At 45.7% G+C, this 26,129-nt stretch overlaps 1 protein-coding gene across 1 annotated transcript; it reads right to left on the reverse strand.

The window, feature by feature from the left end:
- Positions 1 to 17,917: 17,917 nt before the first annotated feature.
- On the reverse strand, positions 17,918 to 25,451 carry LOC119171499 (uncharacterized). The gene is made up of 2 exons (XM_037422292.2): positions 25,293 to 25,451; positions 17,918 to 18,803 (listed from the first exon to the last, which is right to left on the reverse strand). The coding sequence occupies exons 1-2, from the start codon at positions 25,302 to 25,304 to the stop codon at positions 18,144 to 18,146; spliced, it is 672 nt and encodes a 223-aa protein (XP_037278189.1). The 5' UTR covers positions 25,305 to 25,451; the 3' UTR covers positions 17,918 to 18,143.
- Positions 25,452 to 26,129: the final 678 nt, after the last annotated feature.

Genomic DNA, 26,129 nt, shown 5'->3' on the forward strand with positions numbered 1-26,129 from the left:
CAAAAGATGTTTGGTTGTTTTATATACGAAGTTGCATGCACAACAACTTTAAAGAGAGCGAATAGACACGTCCCCATAGATATAAAGTTTTTGTCTTGTTCTGTTCAAGTACATACGTTTAAAAAAATCTTAAAATGCAGGATGCATGGGCTTAGAAAATGAAAATGCGGCTAGCAGACGACGAAAAAGTGCATTCATGACGCCATAAGCGCGGTGGAACAAATATTTCCTGGAAGGCGTGATGCGCATGCGCAATGTTTCCAGTGATGACCGCAACGGGGCACTGATAGTGCCGTCGGCCACGCGCTCGCGTGTTCACCCTTACAGTGCTCACCACTGTACGTGCCCTTAGCACTTACATGGACGCCGATGCGCCGATGTGGACTCAGTGAAAAACTGCTGCGACGGTACTTCGGACCATATAGGGTAGTACGACGTCTCGGTTCACTCGACTACCAAGTTGTCTCTGACGGCATTATGAACTCTCAACGGCGCCGATCGCAACCTGAAGTCGTCCATGTCGCTCGCCTAAAGCCGTTTTAATGAACGTTAACGAACTGAAAGAGTATATTTTGTTGTTATTATTATTGTTGTATCGTACTTCATTATTTGTACTTTCTTATATTATTATTGCACTTTCATCTTCTGTTAAAGAATAGGGACTCTCGGCTGCAGCGGCTGCATTTCCGATGGAGGCGAAAATGTTGTAGGCCCGTGTGCTCTGATTTGGGTGCACGTTAAAGGACCCCAGGTGGTCGAAATATCCGGAGCCCCCCCCCCCCCCCCCCCCCCTACGGCGTCTCTCGTAATCATATGGTGGTTTTGGGACGTTAAACTCCACATATCAATCACCATCAACCATCAAAGAATCGGGGCCATGCCTTTTTTTTCGAAGGGGGGCAATACCATGCTCCTTCCTCAAGTTTTCTTACCACCCCGTTACACTGTACGCGATTCTCAGCGCAAACCGCACCTACAGTGTTCAAGAAGCTTCAGGGCTGCGGTAGACCATTTTGTTGAGATTACACCCACGTCGTGAGCATTTCAAGATTATTCTGGAATCTAGGTCGCCGCTACCGATAAGGCTAGAATGTTCGATGGTGAGTGTATAAATGCCGACACGCTTCGCCGATTGTCAGTTGATCGACCACTGACGCTCGGTTCAATGATATCAGTGCCAGTGTCTTGCTCTAATCTCAATTTTCCTTTTCATGGCCAAAAAGTCAGCTGAATAAAGAGTTTAATGCGCGACCTATTGTCTGTTCCTTTAGTCGTTGTCAGCCCCCATGACAATATCTTGGCGCAAAGCGCGGGCGCTGAGTGCAAGCTGTGGACGCCAAGCCCGTTCGACTGTTTCTGGCTGTACCGGCTGTTTGCCTGCTACCAGACGTTGTTATTAAACCCCATTTCAATATCTTTAGCATCATTTTGTTTGCATCATCAGTTTGCTCTATAAAAAATTAGAACATAGCCACCTCCCCTTTGCATGCTCTGCATACCATTAGAGAGAGAATAAAATGAAGGAAAGGCAGGGAGATGACGATGATGATGATGATGAGAACATTTTATTATGAAAATTTGAAAAATGGGTAGGGGTACCTATTCCAGGACTCTTATGACAATCTCTGTGACAGCCCAGGCCCTGAGAATGAGGGCCCGGCAGATCTCGGGGCCGCCGTCGCGAAGGGTGCCTTCCCCCTGCTTTGGGGTACGGGTCGACTGAAGGATTGGAGGGAGGGGAGGGATGTAAGCGGTGGAGCACTCTACGGTAACGGGAAAACTTGCGGGGATAGCGCCACAGCCTGGACAGGCATCAGTATACCGAGTCGGGTATATTTTATTCATGAAGTGGAAGTTCGGAAAAGTTCGAGTTTGCAGTTGGCGAAGTGCGACAGCCTCGCCGCGTGTGATAGAGTCTGGCGGGAGTTGGTATTGCTGTCGTTGGCGTATGTAATGTTGTGTGACTTCGTGATGTGTGAGAAGTGGGGAACCTGGCTCTGTGTTAGTCACCTCACTTCGCGGGGCTGCTCGGAGGGTGAGTTCACGAGCAGCCGCACGAGCGCGTTCAATACCCGACAGTGAGGCATGGCCAGGAGTCCAGAGCAAGTGTATGATGTGGCTGTTGTGTGAAGCAACTTTAGATGTGCGTAAGTGAATAGAACAGGAACTTTTGGGAATGCCGCGACCTGTTAGAAAAGCCCGACATGCCACTTGCGAATCGGTAAGTATGTAGTATGTTTCCGTGGGAGGCACAAGGTGTGTTGTATGGCTAAAGTAACCACCAGGATCTGGCCCAAATTTGTGGCTGAAGATGGGAACACTTACGATCTCATGAGTGCCGCTAACGACCATCGCTGTGTGTCCGTTTGTCGTGCGAGTCGCGTCCGTGTAGTAGACCCTATTCTCCTCAACTTCACTGAGAGTGCAATTCAGGTATCTCACCCGTGCCCGCCGACGACCTATGCTAGACTCAGGGTGCATGCTGCATGGCAGAGGATGTACGCGACGCGCTTGAGCTATTTCGATTGATTGATTTGTGGGGTTTAACGTCCCAAAACCACCATTTGATTATGAGAGGCGCCGTAGTGGAGGGCTCGGGAAATTTTGACCACCTGGGGTTCTTTAACGTGCACCCAAATCTGAGTAAACTGGCCTACAACATTTCTGCCTCCATTGGAAATGCAGCCGCCGCAGCCGGGAATCGAACCCGCGACCTGCGGGTCAGCAGCCGAGTACCTTAGCCACTAGACCACCGCGGCGGGGCTTGAGCTATTTCGAGTGGCACGGAAGTACCCAGCGTTTTCGGAGGTTTAGGGGGGACGGGGTGACCCAGGTGGTGGAGCGCGTGTCTACCCGTTGGTGTGGGAAGAAGGCGTTAGCGCTGACTAAATTCACTGGCTCTCGAGTACTTCGTTGAGAATATTGTGCACTCCTAGTGACAAAAGGCGCTGCGTAGAAGTATACTGCGGAACGCCCAGAGTGACCTTCATGGCCTTACGGATGAGTGTGTTCACCCATTCTTGTTGTCCCTGCGTCAGTCGGTGAAATGGAAGGGGATAACTGAAGCGGCTTCTAATGCACACATCCACTAGTCGAAGCATGTCCCACTCCCCAAGTCCCGAGCATCTATTATTTACGTGTCGGAACAAGGCGATGATCTGTTTCGTCTGGCGGGAAAGTATGTAGATGGTTTGTCGTGCCCTGCCATCTGCTTCAACGTGAAGTCCAATGATGCGTGCTCGCTGTATACCTGCGAGATAGGTGTCCCTTCGACGAGCACTTTGATGTGGGGTGGGGGATTTTTACTGCGGCCGCGAAAGACAAGGACCTCAGACTTGTTTGGAGCACAAGTGAGGCCACCCCGTCGAGCATAGTCTTACACGACCTCCACAGCTTGTTGAAGCCGGGCGTAAATTTTGCCGTCGGGAACCCGAAACGTCCACAACGTGATATCGTCAGCATGGATGGCATGGTGCAGGTCCTCAATTAGGTCAAGTTCTTTAGGGAGACCTGGCATAGCGATAATAAATAGTGCTGGTGAAATCACAGCTCTCTGAGGGGTGCCTCTGCCTGGACGGTGTATGATGCTCGATGTTGCAGTACGATCCCGAGGAAGGGCTCTGACATAGTTGTAAACGTGAACGCCACTGCGCGATTCGGCAAAGTTGCTGAGAATGAGGTCATACTCCACAAGATCAAAGGCAGACTTAAGGTCCAGGGCAAGCAAATCGCGGGTTTGGACACCCTGCGATGAATCAAATGCCTGCTGTTTCAACTGAAGCAACACATATTGCGTGCATAAGTGCGAGCTAAAGCCAAACTGCGTATGCGAGAAGAAAGACTGGCTCTCGAGAAATGGCTGCAAACGCCGCAGGACAACAGGTTCCATGAGCTTGCCTATACATGACGTAAGGTAAATCGGTCGTGAATTTTCGACGGAGAGTGTTTTCCCGGTTTTGGGAGAAGGAAAATTTCCACACGTCGCCATGCTTGGGGTAGCGTGCCGTTCCACCAATGCTCGTTAAATGTGCCCACCAGGTGCGTATACGATCTGCGTCGTTGAGATTTCGAAGGGTCGTGTAACGAATGTGGTCCGTACCCGGCGCTGAATTCTTGAGGATATCTTCTAACACGGAGCGGACCTCTTGAATTGTGATTTCGGCATCTAGGGCACTGGGCGAATCTGTGTCGTATGGGTATGGGTGATACTGGGAACTCGCTCCAGAAGGGATATAACGAGCCTTTAATTCATGCAGGAGACGGTTAGGAGAGTCTCTAAACGACTGAGTGAGAACATGAAACCTTTTTGGAGTCTGCGTCTTCATGCCCGATGGGTCTATAAGTGCTCGGAGAATGTTCCATGTCTTAGCAGTACTCAGGTTGCCGGCCAGACGATTACGAAATTCTCTCCAGTTGTTCCTCTTAAGAGTCTGGTCGTATTCCTGGGTTTGTCGCGTGATACGTGTAATCCGAAGTCTCAGTTTACGATTTAAGCGCTGACGTTTCCAACGCTTTGTCAGTCCACTTCTAGCGCTAGCACCCGACAAGTGGAGCAGGTGCGGTTCCACGTCGGGATTTATGGGCATAGTGGTGATAGACTTCGTGGTGGCATCGAGGCCAGCCGTAAAGGCCGCGAGCCAGTAGTCGTAGCCATCCACTTCTGGACTGGCAGTCCGTAGCTCTCGAAATGTATCCTACTTCGTTATACGAAATTTACGTTCAGGCCGGCGTGAACTGGCAAGAGGAAGGGCGGTTGCGATGAGATGGTGGTCACTACCAAGAGTTTCGTCTAAGGGCCCTCTTGAGGTGCCTACGCTATTACCGCGAATTATCGTGAGATCGGGACACGTATCTCGTAAGACGCTAGTATCGACGTAGCTTGGTTGTGTGGGATCAGTGAGACGTGAAGCGCATACTGCATACGGTGTCCCACGATTTCGTTCCTTTTCCAGCGATTTTAGGATATCCCCAAACCGAGTGCGCTGCGTTGAAATCTCTGCAAATCAACAGCGTATTACCAAACTTACTAAATTCTGTAAAAAAGGTAATGAAAATTGTGCGTGCGGGAACGAGGAGAACTGTAAATATTTAGAATGAAAAGACTTTCGCTGCGTATGGTGTGATTGAAAACTTCTTTAATTTATGGGGAATGTCAGTGGCGACCGAATGTAGGCGTACTGGGAGACGGTTAGACACAAGTGACCCTATGAGACCCGAATCACTACCGTACGCTTCGAAACCTGCAAGAGAGGGGGTGTAGCTGGGCTCCTGAAGGAGTTTGACGTCGGGAGCCATTGGAGTCATGGCAATGTACTGCTGCAGGGGGCCCCGCTTGTGGCGGGACCCTCTGCAGTTACATTGCAAGACCACTAGCTGATCCGGGTTACGCGTCGCCATGTTCGCTCTTATAAAAGACGCAGGGCGTGTGTATGGGTGGCAGCGCTTTGTGTTCGGTGCGAGTGTTAAAGCAGGAGTGAACTCCTGGCGAATTCGTTGCATGTTGCGCTCAGTTTGTTGCTGCATTTCGGTAGACAGAGTGAAGATACTGTTACTGATTAAGGTTTGGAGCGTCGCGAGTGTGTTGCTGAGTGTGTCCTGCAGTGCAGGCACCGCCTGATTGATCATATTGCGGAACTAGTGTTGCTCAACTCGTGTTGCTCATTGTCGCTTGATATTAAAACTGTCATCACTAAAACTTGATTCACTCACGCTAACATGACTCAGAAACTTCCTAACTAACCGCCAACAATTCACTATCGCCAACAATCACTCTTCATCACTCTGTTACGTTTCCTCTGGTGTACCACAGGGCAGTGTTCTTGGTCCCTTACTTTTCCTCATCTACATTAACGACCTGCCTGACAACTTATCCTCATGTATGCGTATTTTGCCGATGACAGCATTATCTATCGTCCCATTCGCAACAATAGCGATCATCTAACTCTTCAAAAAGACCTCGAGCATATATTTAGTAGTGAAAAACATGGCCGATGACACCTAATGTTTCCAAATGCAAACTATTCACCTTTAGCCGCAAATGTGATAACTTTAATAGCCAACACATAATTGATAATAGCATTATAGAACGCACTGATCATTACAAATACCTAGGCATACACTTAACTTCTACACTTTCGTGGTCCACACATATCACTTCTATCTGTGCCAACACATCAAGATCATTAGGTTTTCTGTGCCGAAATCTATACAGTGCTCCCTAGGATGTGCACAAACTGGCTTATCTTGCTCTAATCCGTCCTCATCTGGAATTCGCATCCTCCATTTGGTCACCATATCAACATTACCTCATAGATAAGTTAAAATGTATACAGAACAGAGCTAGTCCATTCATAGCGCGTAATCACAGCTACCCGTCCAGCGTAACACAGATTAAACATAGCCTTGCACTCGAGCCACTGAAAATTCCCCGCGACATCTCACTTTTATCACTATTTCATAAACTCATCCACACCAGCATGATGTCATCTGTTCACCTTAATATAGCACATCGAACTTCGAGTAGACTACATAACACCTTTAGCTTATCACGCATGTACGGCAATACTAACGCTTTCAACCAGTGGGCTCTTTCACGAGCTATTCGTTTGTGGAATGATTTGCCAGATGATCTTGCGTCAGAACAAGACCACACAAAGTTCTATCATACTCTTAAAAATACTTATGCACAAAAAACTGCTCTATCGCATCTTCGTATTCATCAGTGTTTATAGGACTGTTGCCGATGTTTTTGCACTATTGCTAGGTTGTAGTTACCGTCATAATAGTTTTTTATGGTATTTCACCTTCACATACTGTAACTCACTTTTCTAGTACGTATTTTGCTTACATGTTCATAAGTCGAACTGCATTTTCTATTATATTCATTATTTGCCTATGTATGTGTAGATATTATGTATATATATATTTCTAACATATTATCTGTACCACCCCCCTTACACAATGCCCCTCGAGGGCTCTGTAAGGTACTGTAAATAACAAAAAAATAAAATAACTCTTTCCTAATAATAGCACACGCGGTCTCTATCACGCGTCCAAGTCGAGCAACTAGATCATGCAATTTGACCTTCATTTCTGCATGAAGCTGACGAAACGCATTCGGGTCTGAATTATGTGTCATGTGTAAAGGTGGAGCTAAGGTTGGGGACGGGGCAGCAGAGGAAGGTAAGAGCAGGGGGGCCTCTTCGCCCAGATTACCTCCCGAGGTTTGGCCGGGCGTTTCTTGGTTCCGGCTCCTTGACCCTCGTTTGGCTGGTCCATCTTTTAACTAGAAAGAAGACTGGTTCGTCGGCAGTGGTGCAGCGTCTTCCGAAGTGGCCACTCGCTTTACTGGTGGTGGTTGTGAGACCGTCTTAGAGTGAGAACGAGAGTTTTCTTGCTTCATGACCCCCGCATGGACCGAGACCGTGACCTGGATTTTCTTCCCGGAGTTGAACTTCCTGCTGACAAGTCGCCCTGTGACGACGATGGTGGTGTGGTGTGATGCTCTACATGTAGCTGTTGCTGTTCCAGCTGAAGTGCCTTCCGGACCCGTTGCTTGTTGAAAAGAGGCCGAACGCGGGCAGGACAGCCCGTGTCAGTCAGTGGTGGAGGGATCTCCGCATGAGCGGCACTTCGACGAGCATGCACTCCAGGGCCAAAGGGTGTTAAAAGGCTGCGTGGTTCATCCTTTTGGGGACTAATGGGGCTGCCACAACCATTAATCTGTTTAAGGACTAATGGTACCTGGTCTGACAGTTAGTCCCCACAGACGAGCTCAAGGGACTAACATTTAGTATTCATTTTGCACCTCAGTGAGTAACCGTTAGTCCCACAATTCACCTCAAAGGACTAACATTTAGTCTTCCTATTTGCACCTTACAGGGAAACTGTTAATCGCCACATTTACACCTTATCGGGCAACCGTTAGTTCTCACAGTTGCACCTCGCCGGACGAACGGTTGATCCACTCAAATACTCCAATCGGATGAACTTTTTATCCCCAGTTCAAACATTGTTTTTGTTTATTTTCAGCCAGGTCTGAAACTTTTTTCACCTGTTTTTCTGCGCAGTGAGCAACAAGTAGTGCAGAAAAGAACACACGCAAAAGTAGTTAGCCCCCTATGCGTAACTGCTTTCGCAGTCACGGCAACAACGAACGACAATAGTGTGACATCGAAATCTTTTATTTTTCTACATACACATGAAGCTTCTCCATTCTTTCAAGTGAATTCATGGTGAGTGTACAAGTACAGTCTCGTTGTCACATTTTGTTCACTCCTTGTGCAGCCCTTCCGATGGAAGCGATAGATGACAGGCATTGCAGACGCCAGCGCACGCAGCCTTCTGCCAATTGTGTTCCTACGGCTGCACGTACAATAATATAGTAAAAATAGTTAGACACACGTGACAGAAGATGAAGATGTACGCATATGACAAGCACGCGCTCGTTAATATAAAAACAAGCGTTAAAATAATGCACACAAATAACTTTACCTTCACATCTCGGACAGGCCTTCTGAAGCTGCTCTGACGAAAGAGATTGATGATAGGCATCGCAGACGCCAGCTCACACAGCCTTCAGCACGGTTTGTACCCACGGCTATAATATAAGTATATAAAATAGTGAGTCACGCGTGACAGAGGATGAGCACGAATGCATACGAGAAATACGTGCAAGGTGAAATAAAAACATACGTGAGATATGACATATTTTGTATTTTGTATGTGAGAATACCTCACAGGCCCCCAGAGGCATAGGGTTAGGAAGGTATACAGTACAATTTAATACATTGTAAAAGAAGATTTCCACAGAGTACAATCACAAGACAGTAGAATAAAATGACATAGAATAAAATAACAAGTACAAAAGAGATTAACAGATAACTATAAGTGGAAAAAAAATATTTGCGCGCGACATAGTAAGTATTCTGGGGGAGTAATATAATACTAAGTACAGCCATAATGCGCATCATAACAGCCACCATACAATTGCTTCATTGTAAAAAGCAAAAAAATATATGACAGTGGTATGAAAAGACAGACGCCATCAGTTTGAAAAGCGCCCTTACAATAGCTTACTAAAAAGAAGTTTTACTAATAAAAAATCAAGAATACTAAGCCAAGTGCGTGGAAAAATGGTTGTTCAACTGAAGACAAAAAGCGTCATGGTCTCTAAGTGAAGCAATGTTGTCTGGTAAACTGTTCCAGAGAAGAATAGCGCGAGGTAGTGAGGAAGAATTAAATATTTGCGTCGCACTATATAGGCAGGAGTTACTGAGAGTGTTGTGCAATTTTCGCGATGTATGGACTTGATGATTCAAACAGGGTAGTGATAAGTCGTCAGAGTGAATCACCTCACGGAACGATGACAGCAATGCAATATTACGGCGGGTACTTAATGACGGTAATGATAGTTTACTTTTTATTTGCGTGATACTAGACAAGTTACTATAGTTGTGAGCAATGAAACGGCTTGCCCTAGTCTGAATAACTTCTAATGCTTCGATAAAGTATTTCTGATGTGGCGACCAAATCGAAGACGCATACTCAAACTGCGGTCGCACAAAAGTTAGATACGCAAGTTTTCGCAAGAGGAGGGTGCACTGCGCCTGTTTCGACGCAAGAATCTTAATGATTTGGATGCACAGGCACATACGCAAGTTACGTGCTCTGACCATGATAGATTCGGTGTAAGGTGCACGCCCAGATACTTATAGGTCGCGGTCGGTGGTATGACATAAATGTTGATGTGTTAAGAAAACTGTGAATCAACAGGTTTGCGGGTGAAAGATAAAAGTTTACACTTCGACACGTTTAGTGTCATGAGTCATGTGTTACACCACTGGTTTACTATTTCTAGGTTTCGTTGAGGCTTGATATGATCATCAACGTTGGTTATTGGGCGGTAAATTATGCAGTCATCGGTAAATATTCGTATGCGAGAGGTGATGTTGTTAAGCAGATCATTTATATAGATTAAAAACAACAGAGGTTCAAGGAAGCTACACGGTGGCACACCAGAAGAAACGATAGATTTAGAGGAATCGACTTCATTAACAGAAGCAAATTGCTCTCGATTGGATAGAAAGTTACGTAGCCATGACAATGTAGAGGAGTCCATCTTTAGAGCTAAATGTTTTGATATGAGGCAGCAATGTGCAACGCGATCAAACGGTTTCGAGAAGTCAAGGAATAAGCAGTCTGTTTTTAAGAAGTGATTCATGTTAAGGTGGATAGCCTTCTGTTAAGGTGGATGGCCTTCTGTTGTAAATTCAAGTAATTGTGTCTCGCAAGAAAGGCCTTTGGTGAAACCATGTTGATTCGAGAAACAGAAGTTGTTCGACTCGAGATGTTTGAAAACATGCAAAGCAACGACGTGTTCCAGCAATTTGCAGCAAGTTCAGGTAATTGAGATGGGCCTGTAATTTTCACATGCGTTTTTACTTTCATTTTTGTAGATAGGCACTACCTTTGCTACTTTCCAGTCAGAAGGAAGGACACCGGACGATAAGGACCGCCTGAAGGTGTGAAACAGGATGATGCTTGACATAGATATGGTGTTTTTTAGTATCTTAGAATTTATTCTATCAATCCCACACGATGAAGATAATTTAAGATTTTTTATTTGTGAAGCAATGCCCTTGATCATAATGTCTATTGGTGCCATGTAAATATAATCGCAATCATGTACAGGCCGTACCGCTGAGCTATCCTCACTTGTGAATACGGATGTGAAAAAGGAGTTAAAAGCCGCAGAACACTCCTTCTCCGAAAGAGCAACTGCGTTGTCATTGTGCAAGACTATTTGTGAACTTCCTTGATTTAGGGTCAATGTTTTCCAAAACTTTGTTGGATTGTTCTTGAGTAGTCGTGGCAGATCATTTGAAAAGTATTTATCCTTTGCTGTGAGCACGGCGGAGCAGTGCGATTTAAGGTAGGCCTTGTAATTAGTCCATGTTGATGGTGTTCTTAGGCGTTTGGCGTGCTTATACATCCGCTTCTTTTTATTTTTCATACGGCTAAGAGTTTTTGTGAACCAAGCATTAGATGTACAGTTACTGATCTTAATGCGAGGAACGTATATATCTATTAATGTGGACATCTTTTCCCTAAACATCAGCCAATTTTCTTCAACTGACCTACTCTGAAAAGATGGCAGCCTTTATTGCTTCCAAAAGCTATCTAGTTCACCATTTATTGCGACGTAATTACCATTTTTGTAATTACGAATGAGCTTCGACGACATATCAGTAACGGGAGAAGGCATATTTAAAATGACTTGAAGCAAACTATGATCCCTGAATTTATCTACATGTTCTATGTATAGTAATGTTTCAGGATGACTTGTAAGAATAAGGTCCAGTATGTTTGAACCACGGGTTGGCTGAGATACAGTTTGGGAGAAGTTGTAGTCTAGGGTGAAATAAATGAATTCAGTTGATACGTTACATGACGATTAAAGTCTGTCCCAGTCAATTGACGGGAAGTCGAAGTCGCCAAATAAATAGGTAATGTTTGAGAGGAAGACCTCAGATGCTTTCTCTAGGCTGATGCGCAATTGATCTTTAAAAGAGCTGTTTGAATAAGGTGGACGGTAACAACAGCCAACGAGTATATTGATTGAGAATATCTTGCAGGCAAGCCAGACAATTTCAATATTGGAGTTTGTGTTCACAAGAAATGATAATATACTTTTTTGACGCCCAATAAAACACCACCTGCTCTCTTGCAAGGGCGATCATACCTGTATGTATTTAAGATACTAGTAAGAGCACTGATATCGGTGTCATATACTGTGGGAGACAGCCAAGTCTCGGTGAAGGCGACAACGTCTGAGTCAGCATCATCAAGATAGCTTGAAATGAGATCAATCTTTGACATGATGCTTCACGTGTTTGCAAATGACACTGTTAATGACTGTAAGTTGCGATCTGGCTTTGTTGTTAGAGAATCAGCACACGTGTTTTGGCGTAGCTATCTTTTTAGCTCGACGACAGAGCCAGCGATACCATCATAGACGTATGTCGCGGAGCCGATTGGTAGTTTGTCAACTGAAAGCTTAAATGGTTTATGCAGTGTTTTCGCAAACGCAAGCAGCTTTTGCCTGATCTGCCGAGTTTCTAGCGAAAAATGTTCTTGAATTGAGAACGCCGTTTCCTTAATCTTCGGTCCACAACATAAAATGCGCTCTTTAGCTTTAAAAAAAGTTAGCTTGCTCATGACAGGCCTTGTTTTTCCGGCAGCAAACCTGCCAAGTCTGTGTACACGCTCAAATTTATCACATGATAATGTAACGCCCAGTTTTTATGCACAAAAATTAATTACTTGCTGTTCTGACGCTGCCAAATCCTCTTTGGGATCGTCATCAAGGCCGAAGAAAACCAGATTGGAACGCCGCACCCTGTTTTCCGTGTCGTTACATTGAGTCGTAATAGCCGTCACTTGTTTGGACACCATGCCTACAGCATCAGCATTTGCCATGGTTCCCTAATCACCCAGTGGTGTTGGACTTTCTAGTGCCTCTAGTCTAGCGTTTAATACCTTAATTTCTTCATAAGCAGCTGCCTGCTTTTCAGCATTGCTTTTAAACTCTGTTGACAAAGCGGCGAGATCTTTTTCGTGCTTCGTTATGGTGTCTATTCATAGGACCAGGATTCGATTGTACGTCACCCGAAATCATGATCAAATAAATAGCCAGACATGCCAGACGAGAAGTATTTCGCCTGTCGCGTCAATTAGGTCAGACTAGGTGGGCACGACACCGCCAGCAGGCAGTAATTGCTACTCTTAACACAGGCTGCATAGTGCAAATAACTGACCTGCAAGAGCATCGTGCGTGAGTACACCATCCTCGGCGCGGTGTCGTGCCCAAATTGGAAGGTGGTCGGCGGTGCTTTATATCTGCCGGCGCTATCTTCAATCACCTTGGAAGTTGATCCCTGTAGCCAGATGGACCAGACGCTTTCGTCCAGAAGTGGCATCCGGCACGCTGGAACAATCCTTGGCGTAGACTGGTTGACAGGTGGATTCTACTCGAGGAAACCAAACATAACAGCACCGGTGATGGTAGCCTGCAAGAGCATCACGCGTGAGTACGCCATTCTCGGTGCGGTGTCGTGCCCAAATTGGAAGGCGGTTGGCCGTGCTTTATATCTGCTGACGGTATCTTCAATCGCCTTAGAAGTTGATCCACATTGCCAGATGGGCCACACGCTTTTGTCCAGAAGCGGCAACCGGCACGCTGGAACAATCCTTGGCGTAGACTGGTTGACAGGTGGATTCCACTCGAGAAAGGCAGACAAGACAGCACCGGTGATGGTAGCCTGCAAGAGCATCGTGCGTGAGCACGCCATTCTCGGTGCGGTGTCGTGCCGAGAATGGCGCTAATAATTCAATCGTGATGTCACACATCGCCAGACTCATTTCGATCCCCGTAGCACAAAGCTTAGGAGCGGCGGCCGCAGCCACAAATCCACGAACCACCGTGCCGCCAACGAGTCGGCGAGTCTTAAGCGAGCGACGTTGTTCAGCTCGAGCAACCAAACGCGCCACCAAACATGGCGCTGCACGCGGAGTGTCTGCCGCCAGCAAATTTTGAACAGAAGAGCGAGCGTACGCTTGGCCGCCGCCACGAACAGCACCGAGCTGTTTTAGAGCTAGCGGCGAAGAAATTGACGGTATGCGGCCCTTTTCCACAAACTCGAGCGAGTGCAGCGCGCAAACGCGAGTCCACCGCTGCGGCCAGCGGACGGCGCCGAGCTGTTTGCGACCAACTGACGGGAAAGTCAATTGTAATGGCGACCGATTTTCACTGAGTTTTGACGCGAGTGAAAGCCGCACCAGCCGGTGCTGGTGCACTTACAGCGCGCGACATACTACTACCAAGCTTATTACGAGAACCCGCAACGTGTTTTCGACGACTCCCAACACAGCGACGAGGTCTCAGCCCAATATCATCAGCCCGGAGCTCATCGCGGTGGCGAAGACAGGTGAGCACTCGATAAGCGAGCGTACGGGAGGCCGACGGCAATGGCGGCCAATTTCCAGCTGGTCGCAAAGCACAGGCGTACTGCAGACGCCCAAGCTCGACCGAGTCCATTGCCGGCAACACGACCAAGCTACACGACCGAGCCCATTGCCGGCAAGGGCGATCCGTATCGCACACGCGACAAGTAGAGTAGAATAAAGGATGATAACCTACTTCGAAAGAATCCAGCACTGATTTCTGCCATGAGTCGGACTGAAGTATATTTCTGGTAGGCCTGCCGTCTTCTCGGCCGCAATGTTGGCCTTCCCCACAGTTGCTGCCGTGGGTTGGTCGTGACTATCTTGAAGCCAGAGATATACAGCGCGGCGTGGTGACGTGTCGAAACTTGCTCCAGTTTTCATGGGTGCAGCGAAACGTAAAAGCAGCAGCCCACGCTGATCCAAGCGTACACACAAGCGCCACGTCCTAATTCCTAGATCTTCGAATCCAGGCGGCTGTGGTCGAGCACTCCGAGCACGACGCAACGCGAACCGTTGCCAGCCAAATACGGGGAAAGACTGAGCCAGGAGAGAAGGAGGATGAATAGTGACCTTGGCAACGCTCTGCGCGCTGCCTGCAATGCCCGGGCGGTTTATCCCTTTGGAGTGTGTTTGGAGACTAAGTGGTTTTCACGTGGCACGCTTCCCTCTGTGGTTCTTCCTCAACGGTCTATCCGTTCATCGCGTGCGCCTATTAGGCTCCGTTACTCTTTTTTCGGGTAATTTTGCTTTAGAGTATGAAGGCCCCGGTGTCGGGTTCTAAGGCTCCGGTGTCGGGTTCGATGTCGGGTCTTGCATGTGACACAAGTTAGTGTAGGGCGGCTGTCAGAACGATGTCCCAACCGGAAACAAACCGTGCAAACTTGTTTGTGGGGGTGATGCACGTAGCACCGGTATTCAGCGCCGTAATAGCGTATGTATAGTGGCACCTGCAGTCCTTGAAAGGTAACCAGAGCCGTGCTCGTTTTACCCATCATTCTTGCCTGTAGAACGGTGTGGCCAGGGGTGACGAGATGATCCATAAGTTTGGAAGGGCTTGTTTCCGGGTCGATGCCATAGATAATGTCATTACACGAAATGTCGGAAGCGGCACTGAAAAAGAACACGGGATAGGTATGCTCGCGCAGGTGGTGGTGCTGGACAGTGTAGAGGTTTAGGGCGATGTGCTCATGTGGTGTGCTTAAAACACCGAGGTTTTGTCCAGGACGCAAACGGAAAACCGGCTGGTGGACTTCGGCAAGAGGTAGACTTGCGGCAACTCCAATAGCCCGCGTATGTGTGGGGCGAGTCCGTTTGTCCAAGCGTAGGCCTCCCAGTGGGCGTAGGATGGCATTGTAGTCGTGAAGAGGCGTGGGTAGTGGCTGCGATCTCGTTGGCCTACGTTGATTGGTGCTGCCTTGAAGTTCACTTGTTTGAGTTCCTTGCTCGGCTGAGAGACCGGCAGATCGGCTTGTGTGCGTCGTTTCTTCGGCACCAGCACCCAAACAGAGCCATCGTCGTTGGAGGGGGATTTTGTGTCATCATTGGTGGGCGCAGGTGGAGTCGTGTCCATAGCTGCTACAGCAGCCGTTTTCACATCGTTCTCCGTAACTTTTCCTGGCTGGTCAAAGAAATTCTACGTGGCAAAATTGTACGCTCCTTCGGCGTGTGCGACAACAGGGAGGCTAAATAATTACGCAGACTTGCATAATAGGCAGGAACGCCAACAATAGTCTATCGGATCAGTGGTCATTGAAGAAGAAATGCTGCTCAAGGCAGGGAGGTTAACCAGAAATTGGGGCATCCAGTTTGACACCCTGCACTAAGAAAAAGGGGGATGGGGAAGGAAAATGAGAAAGAAAGCGAAGAGCGAAATAGACGGGTGAAAGAGGAAAAGTGAGCTGGGGTGCTATGCCCTAATCAATAGGCCACTACCACGCAAAAAGGTCATTAAGACCTTCACCTATTTTCTGTGCAAAGAGAGATAATGTCACCTTTCAAGCACTGAGTGTTCCGACAAGGGTCTGTCGTCAAGGCGAGCTAACGCAGCAGCTAGCTGCCATTTTTGCATGCTGTAATGAGGGCGGTGACAGAGAACGTGCTCTATCATTTCATCGCTGCCGCAACGATCGCAAGCAGCACTGTCTTCCATGCCGATTTGGAAGGCGAAAACTTTGGTGAAATTGACACAAAGCCACAGTCGGCATAGAACCGTTGTCTCAAGTCGAGGTAGTCCGGATGGACGCCGCAGTCGACGAGACGTGTCCAGTCTATGCAGTCGCGTGTGCCGTAAGCACTCAGCGTTCCACAGAGATTTTACTTCTTCATTAGCGATGTTTCGCATTTTAATTACAGCATCAGTCCTTGAGAATGAAATGGATTTTTGTTCACCATCTTCGTCTGCGGATCGAGCAGCTGCGTCGGCACTTTTGTCGCCCAATATGCCGCAGTGACTTGGAAGCCACTGAAACGTGATTATGTGTCCTTCGTCGAAGAGGTGGTGAAGCAGCTCTCTAATTTCCAGTACTAGTTGTTCACGAGTTCCCCGGCGTAAGGTGAACACTAAATATTATAGTGCTGCCTTGGAGTCCGTGAACATGCTCTATTGCTTGGCTTCTTGGTGATTAATGACTCTAACTGCACTACGTATAGCAGCAAATTCCACAGCTGTCGATGACGTCTGGAGGGATAACCGAATCTTCTTCGTTGTACACGTTGCGGAAAAGATCACCGACCCTGCAGACCCATCCACTTTAGTTGAAACGTCAGTATATAGATGGGTATGCTTGCTGTACTTATCATACAACAAGATAAGAGAAAGCTGCTTTAGAGCTGGAGACGAGAATCGTATGTCTGGAAGAGTGAGTTGTACCTGTGGATGAGTCATACACCATGGGGCAGTTGCAATTCTGGGTGGAGTTTTATATCCCGTGGGTATGCGCGTACTGTAGGACAAGGCTGTCTGGCAAATTGAGGCATGAGGTCGGTCTTGTGGCAGTGAGGCTAGATGATTGGCAGGGGTGCGAGTAAGATGACTCAGGTGTGCTCTGAGCACTTCCATTACGATATGCGTCTTGAGGGGATTGTCGTTTGGAGTACCAATTGTCTCAGCTGTTGACGAACATCGCGGTAGCCCCACACAAACTCGGAGAGCCACAGCCTGGATGCCTTCGAGAGTGCGAATGCTGGTTTGCATAACATTAATTCCCCGCTGTCCGTTATTTAGCCGTGAAATACATGTCTACTTTATGACAGTGGCCACTTACGCATTCTCTGGCTAAATACGCATTGTCTAACTGAACTGATTGAACCAATTACTCAAGAATACGCTCATGAAGTTGCTTGGATATGCAACTCACTGATTTGGCAATGTGCGTCCACCTTATAATTTTTTTTCGATGAGTTGGTCGAAGCCGTATACTGTTTGCCGTGGTAGGGCAATACTTGAGGTGTTCGGCTGCCGACCAGAAGGTAACGGGTTCGATCCCACCCGTGGCGGTCTTTTTTTTGAAGAAGCCGAAATGCTAGAGGTCCATGTGTTGTGACATCTCAGTGCACGTTGAAGAATGCAGGATGTCGAAATTTCCGGAGCCCTCCAATACAGCGCCTCTCAGAGTGATACCGTGGTTTTGAGATGTAAAATTCAAATGACTATTCTTACAAAGTTATATAGGCAACAACAGCTGCCTCTTTTCTACTGTAGTGGTCGTTCGACCCATGAAATCTTACCTGTAGATATGCGTCTCGGGAGTACTCGTTGAAAAAGCGACACCACCATACAGGAAAATGAGACAAAAATTAAGAAAAGCAGTGTGTCAGACTGAGCACCTTTTACGAATTAAATGCCTTCGTGAGTCCAGTTAGGAGATTACGTGAAAACTCATACAACATGAAACGACAAGATGCTCTGAGCGAAAAAATAAGAGAACTGCTTTATTTCGTGAGCACTCGCCGCCATACAAGGGATATCTTCCTTTTAGCATTTTCGTGCTTTTCGTGCTTGGAGAGGCTTTGGCCAAAACGTCACCAAAATTTCTTATTAAACGAAATTAAGCTGCCCATAATGCTCATGAAAGAGCGCTGTGGTTCATTACGCTCCGTTATACAACCTCAGATGGTTGTCCTCGCCTTATGCGCCTTTAAGCACGGTATCCCGCGGAACTGTACACCTGGCTGTTAGGAGAGGTGTAGCCGTAGCTGTATCCGAACGGTGTGCGTTGCTCGTATGGACTGTACGCGCCCCCGTACGGCGCTCCGTAGTACCCTCGACTGGACATGTACTGGTTGTAACGGTCATCGAAGAGGCCGCTTCTGTAGGCACCGTAAGGACTGTATGCACCTCCGTAGTGGGAACGTCCGTAGCGACTATCGCTGTACCCGTAGCGACCATCGGCGTATCCGTAGCGACCATCGGCGTATCCGTAGCGACCATCGGCGTAACCCGCGTATCCCGCGGGTGAACCATACGCTCCGTATCTCCTGTAGTCAGAGTAGCCACCGTAGGTGGTTCCACTGTACAGCCGGTTGTAGCCGGCCGCGTAGCCTGTTGAGTATCCCGGAGCATATCCGTATGCTGATCGGTACGGGGCCACGTAGCGACCACCAGAGTAGCCGCCATAGTAGCCGTCTCTGCCGTAGTACTGATCACCGTAGCCTCGGCGAGCATTGTAGCCGCGGCTGTAGTAATCGCCGCTGGCATAAGCTCCGGTGTTGTAAAGGGCTGGGTTGTACACTCCGGCACTGTAGCCTGCGCGTTCGGCGGCCACCACAGTGAGCACGGCTGTCAGCGCCAAGAGTGCCTGCGAATGGGAACGTGCAGACAGACAAGGGGTTTCAATCAGCGTCGTTTCTGAACTTAGTGTGGTTTTCACGTATTAAGGGCAGACCAGTGCAAATGACTGAATGAATGTTGCTTTAACGTAGAATGCAGACTCCTGTAAACAGCTTGGTGGCAAGAGATATCACTCACTGTTGGCAATGATTGTCACATAATCATTAAAGCAATCACTGTCACCATGATATACGTGGTACAAATCAAATTCCTGTGAATAAATCATTTATTACATGGAGAATAAGATGATAAGCATGACATCTATCTATCTATCTATCTATCTATCTATCTATCTATCTATCTATCTATCTATCTATCTATCTATCTATCTATCTATCTATCTATCTATCTATCTATCTATCTATCTATCTATCTATCTATCTATCTATCTATCTATCTATCTATCTATCTATCTATCTATCTATCTATCTATCTATCTATCTATCTATCTATCTATCTATCTATCTATCTATCTATCTATCTATCTATCTATCTATCTATCTATCTATCTATCTATCTATCTATCTATCTATCTATCTATCTATCTGTCTGTCTGTCTGTCTGTCTGTCTGTCTGTCTGTCTGTCTGTCTGTCTGTCTGTCTGTCTGTCTGTCTGTCTGTCTGTCTGTCTGTCTGTCTGTCTGTCTGTCTGTCTGTCTGTCTGTCTGTCTGTCTGTCTGTCTGTCTGTCTGTCTGTCTGTCTGTCTGTCTGTCTGTCTGTCTGTCTGTCTGTCTGTCTGTCTGTCTGTCTGTCTGTCTGTCTGTCTGTCTGTCTGTCTGTCTGTCTGTCTGTCTGTCTGTCTGTCTGTCTGTCTGTCTGTCTGTCTGTCTGTCTGTCTGTCTGTCTGTCTGTCTGTCTGTCAAACAACAAATTCCTAAAAAATTTAAGCCGGCACCGCTTAGGTCTTCCTAAATTCTTTGAAACCTTGCTCTTCGACGATCGTTTTTTTTGTAAGCTCAGAATTATGATGCTATAAAGCTACTACTACTACTACTACTACTACTACTACTACTACTACTGCTACTACTACTACTACTACTACTACTACTACTACTACTACTGTCACTACTACTAATAGCAGACTAACAATATTAGGAATAATAAATGCCTCTTAGAAGTGCACACGAACCAAAAGCATTAGAAGTAAGATATACTACACAGCCCACTTCACCGGCAGCCTGGGAAAATTAATTTTCACGTTTAAGGACAAGCCATCTGGTCAGAAGGGTACGTACGTAGGTACATACGTGTCTTAACATCTTGCGGGGACTGTGGAAATAAACCTACCGGCGAGAACTGTAATGTGAAGGGACGAGTGCAGCAACAAGAGCGTGACTTCGGAAAACGGCACTTGACTTCAAGTGCACTCGCTGAATACGCAGAAAGCTACTGTGATTTCACGGTTACCACGGCTGAGGAAAACATGTTCACTCGCTGAAGCGTCTTGACTCTGAGTGGATTTAAACCAGGGAATCGACATCAAACGAAAATGAGGGGGCCCTTCAGAGGATGCATGACCACTGCATGCTATAGCGTAACCTGCGCAGGCGCACTTGAAGCCTATTGGCCCCACTTTTTGAAGCTGAGTTAATCCTGGCTTCACAAATATTCGCCATAAAAAGACGGCTGTGAGGAAGTACGAAGCTCAATACCTTCTGGGAAGATAATTTATTTTGATATTTAATTCAATTTTTGCGCGGCGCACATGCTGTCCTTATAATGTTAGGCTACAGTGTCAATTCTGGTGACTTCACGCACTGTTCTGGTGACATTACGCGGCGATACACTCAAAATGGCCGCTTGTGCATCACCAACAGCGGCACGGAGCGAAGCGGCTGTGTAAACGTCACGATATCTTGCACGGGCATCTGTAAAAAAGCTCATACCATGTAATTACGACAAACCGGAATGCGCTTTACAAAAGATAGTTATATTTTCAAAGAGCACTCACGTTTACCAAAACATTTGCTAAGCTGATGATAACTCGGTTTTTCATTTAACTAAAAAAATTAATGCATTACCACAAAAACTAGGATTTTTTTTTCGTGCCAGCACCTTCTTAAATTTTAACAATCAGTTTTTAATCACTCAGTATTGTTGTAGTCAATGTTTTCGATGGGAAACGACATTAAATTTTGGCAATATTGAGTGGCCGCTTCGTTTTGCGTTTTTTGCGACCGTCAGACACAAAAAAATGTAGTAAATTTCTCGTCATCGCAGTAAACACCTTTTCAGCTTGATGCGAGAGCATTGACAAAAAGAATTAGACAGAATGGAGCCTCTCACGACACAAAGAGATGAATGAGGAATACCACCATCGCAGTTTTTGCCTCTGCTGAAATGAAGCATCCTGCTATCTACAGTACGTCAAGAATGCGCCGTATATGCCTGTTTTTGCTCTATTCAAGCGTGAATTGATCAGTAGGCGAAGAAAAACAAGCATAAAGAACATACATTATGAGACACAGCTATAGGAATGCCTTGCGCCATCACCCGAATATTAAAAGTGAAATTGAAATCGCATGCTCACTGGTGGAAGCCTGACGAGAACGTCTCGGATTTCTAGCATAGCAATTGCGCATTCTTTGTCATTCCAGATTCCTCTCGTAGAGAGTCGCTGGCTTCCTCTACGAATTATATTATTACGCAAAAGATTGAACGGTTACATAAGACCTTAAACGGTCTGGACGAACCGTTTAAGCTTAAACGCGAGCGCGCAGCCCCGAAAGTGAGCCGACACGTCTGCGTAAGATACATGACCGCTGTATAGAACCTGTAATTAAGAACACGAGAATTCGGGAAAAAAGTTCCGGTAGTGTTGCGGCAATCATGCAACTTGCAGATGCGCTAAATGTTTGATTAAGCAACGATGACTTCAGAGGAAGCCATTGAAATATAAAAGCTTTCCCAAAGGCGTTAACAGGTTGCGGGCGAACTGCTGTTCCGATAACACCTACGCTATGAACACGCCTTCAGCTTGTATAATTGACTTGACGGCATGTACAAAAGCGGGTTAACGATGTGGCACAGACACGGCGATACTTTGAACTAAAGGGTCATGATGTGTGCAACCTGGCCGTGGAAGTTGGCAGGCCCCTCCGTTGCTTGCGCAAGCTGCCTGATGGGATTATAGATGATATCATAATGCTGCTATACCTTATACCAATGTGCGAAACGCCATACATTTTGGTTATTTCATCACGGAACCTGATTTACAGCTGCCATCACTGACAATCGAGCCATGCCACTCCACGTAGCATACTTTTGGTGGACAGACTCTGACGTCTGGACATAGTGCGTCTTTTGATGTTTCATGCAGGAGAAATGCTACTATTAAACATTTTGAATCATATTTTTACCATGGAAATGTACTACCTTCTCGGAATTCAAAAAGGTGGGGACGCCAAAGTCGATGTTTGCAGTGGTTATCGGTTGGCCAGGACTGTGATCCTTTTCCATGATCTGGGTAAAAACTAAATGACTTGTCTTTGAATAGCTGAGGTAATTACAGCTAGGCGGCAGAGACGGTGAGTAAAATGTCTTCCAACACAGCAGGAGGTTCTGTCAGAATCTTGATTTCTTTTGCAACACATCAATGAAGCGAGACCTCATTTCACAACCGTCATACCACTCATCGCACATTGATCATCAGCATAAGGTTGCCATTCCGTTTTGCCGCACCAAATTCTTTTCAGCAGCCTTTTTACCGAAAACAGCCGCCGATTGGAACCACCTTCCCTCTTCCGTTGTATCAATAACAGACTCTTTGTTATTCAAGACTGCAATTTCTCAGCAATGCTTGTAACTATACGCAGTTTCCATTATCTATCTTTGTCTTGTATGTGCTTGAATTCTTATACATTTTTAGTTGACTTATGTTGCCTTCCTGATTTGCGCATCTGACACTTGTTTCTTTATTTTGTCTTTTTTTCTTGTGTGTTATATATGTTGTACCCACCCCCTCTGTAATGCCCTACGGGCCCTGAGGGTATTCTAATAAATAAATAAAAAGCCCCGTCCGTAAATGCATTTCCTGTCAATCAGCCAGAGCAGAGCGGTCCACGTTGTGTTGTTTAAGGACATCGCTTGAAAATCTTGGCGGGTATGACGTTACAATTTCATTTGCAATTCCGCTCATTTGCTCTCTTTGCATACGAGTGGCGTTCCACCGAATGATAACCATGGTTGGTCGTTTAGTGGTAGATATGAAAGTTATGAAACAGGTGTGAAGAAATACTCATATCAGTTAATAACAGAGCCTGCTTAGCCAATTTTTTTATCCTTCAAAAGTAGCACAAACACTGATACTTCACACTGATACTGATTATTCACACACTTCACACTGATACTGAGCACAAACACTGATACTGATTATTCCTATTTCAGTTCATTAAATGAAAGAAAAAGGATACAGAAGCAAAATGCGTTTCATACTCCTCCTTAAGGCCTATATGTTTGTGAAGTTCGTCACAGATACGCATTTTTCTTTGCAGATACAATCAAGAACAAAACTTTAACATGTCGAATATTTCCTTGAAGGGCCAGTTGGGCCAGCGCTTGTGTCGTGTGTTCTTTTCCGCTCCGTTTTTTTTGCGCTGTTCCCGTCAGCATTTAACATGTCATATACCACATGCGCGGTAGCAAAAAAAAATACAAAAATAAAAAATAAACAACACATAGTACACTTAACATAGTACAGACACACAAGTCTTACACATAAAAGAGAGAAAAGAAGAAAACAAATGCATGAATAAAACTGGATGCACTATAGTATACTACAATGAAACAGCATACATTTAGAACACCAATGAATATGTGACGACCCATTTCTACGTATACTCTTTTTAAACAATATTGATTATTGAAGTCACTTTTTTTTTGGTCAACATTTTTTACCTTTTGTTTTTTATATGTCCCTAGACTGACTTCAAACTGTTAGCCATTTTGGAATTCACTAACCATTCGCGTTAATTGGTAATGCAGTGTTTCTTTTCTATAATTTTTCCTGGTTCTTGGTAAAAGCTGTAAGTTTCTTCTACGGAGACAACGTTGGTCATTATCTTTTTTGCTTATACCACTTGATTTTGTGTACCTCTTGAAGCAGTAATTATAATATATTTGGTTGCCCTTTAACATTCCATCTTTACGAAAGAGCACTGAAATGCGCAAATGCTCTATTCTATTGTGGTAATTTTCATAACAGCGAAGTATTTTATTTTTAGCACCATAAGTTTGTTATAATTCTCGTTGTTGTCGTACTCTATACCAGTACGCCATTACAATGTCTCGAATGGACTAGAACATTCTACAATTTTTCTTCAGCCACTGAGGAATGAGGGAACCAGTTCTAAACAGCCATCTTACCGTTCCTGCAAGTTGTTCAACTAAATGATTAACGTGGACGTTCGACGTTAAGACTTCATTGAATCATACGCCAAAACTTTCATTGTGTTTTCCTCGTTTTATGGTGTTCGCGTCGAAGCTTATCTTTATGTCATATTTAACATGTTTATTTATTGGGATACATATAGTTTAAGTCGTCTTCTTGGCATTTAACTGTAGCTTGTTTTGTTTAAGCAAGTATAAGAATGAGGTCATACACTCATTTATGTTTTTTCTGCATCTGATGAAAAAAATTTGTTTGTGTTGGCTACATACATAATAACGTGCGGTGAGGCAGGTATACGTACAATACAATATCAATAAGATAAGGAAAAAAGAGCAACGACCCCATTATAGAACTCTAAGCTACTTTTTGGGTCAACTGAAGCTGACTTCATGTAGTTATACACAGTTGTACAAGTTTGTACTGGTTATGCAAATAGTTTTATAAATATTTAAGAGTGGTCCCACGTATGCCGTGATAGTTTCTATGATAGTTTTTATATTGATATGCCATAATGCATTGAATCAAAGGATTTTTGAAGTTCAAAGTTAAACCAAGTGTAAACTTCTTATTTTTCATACTTGGAATTTTTTTATTTTCATAAATCGTGAACGCTTGTTCAGCAGGCCTATTTTTCTGAAAACAATATGGACATGTAGGAATGACGTCATACTTATTGCAAAAGTATAAAAACCTGTCGTGAATAACGCCTTCGAAAACCTTCGATACTGTCGAAGGTACTGAAATGGATATATATTTTGATAAATAATTAATGCCCCTTCCTTTTTAGATTGAGGTAACTCTTGCAACTTTTAACTGCGCCGGAAACACGCCTGTTAAGAGTACAGGATTTATTATGTAAACAAGCACCTCTGATATTAGCGGATATATAAACTTTAGTTCTGCTGCGGTGATTTCAGAGTGGGTTAAAAAGCACGCCGAAGTCTGTCATGAGCAATAAAGACTGAGATATCGAAGCGAGGAAACACATGTAAGGTAAAAGTAAGAAATGAAGTAAACATAGCGAGAAAAAGGTCTGAAAATTATGTAGCAAAAAGTACGGCTTTCACCTTGATGTTCATGGTGTCAACTCCGCTGGGTCTCCCCTTGTCCGAAGACGGTCTTGCACAATGGAGGCGGACACCAAGACGGTGACTTATGGTTCCGAACGCCCCGGATTCGAGGTTTTTATGTGGCGCCACATAACGTGGCGTGTCCGGGCCGCATAACACCCTCACCCAGCGCGCCCACCTGGACGACGGTGAGAGTACACGATTTTCGAGCGTGCACCGTCTGCCCATCTGCGGATCAGCGCTGTGCTGATGAAAGGAGGCGGGCGAGGATAGCGGGGGTGAGGACGCTCTTTGTCTAGGTTCAATGGAACGAGTTGCCGTTGTTTTCTTCACGGCTCTCTTCGTATGCGCTTATTAGTTCACGGGATCGGTACCTCGCAATCTCTCAAAAGTGAACGGGACGTGTCAGTAGTGTTATATATGCATGCATATGGCGTACGCATTCCAAGTGGTTCGGTTTTCCTCGCAAGTACTCTCGCCAATTTTTTTACTGATTGCCCCGGATCTGATAGACAACACGTATTAGCAATGAGGCGCGTTTCAAATCTAAATAGTTTGTTTACGCTGGTAAGTTGCACACCATAAAGAAGCAGTAACACATCGCGCGGCATTGCGACGGTTTAAGAAAAGAAGGACAGTGCTTCGCGAAACGTCGCAGTATCGCAAGACCGCTTGCTGATGTGCCATGTATTGGCAGTTAGCTCAGGCTGTTCAAAGCCATGACAAAAAAAGATAATGCTCTCATATATAGCCTCATTACATGTGATCCCGAGTTCTCGGCTTCAGGGTCCACAGAGCTCCGAGCTGACGACTCACTTTAAGGAAGCCGGCCTT

This window comes from Rhipicephalus microplus, chromosome 4 (genome assembly GCF_043290135.1).
Source record: "Rhipicephalus microplus isolate Deutch F79 chromosome 4, USDA_Rmic, whole genome shotgun sequence".
NCBI classification, from domain to species: Eukaryota; Metazoa; Arthropoda; class Arachnida; order Ixodida; family Ixodidae; genus Rhipicephalus; species Rhipicephalus microplus.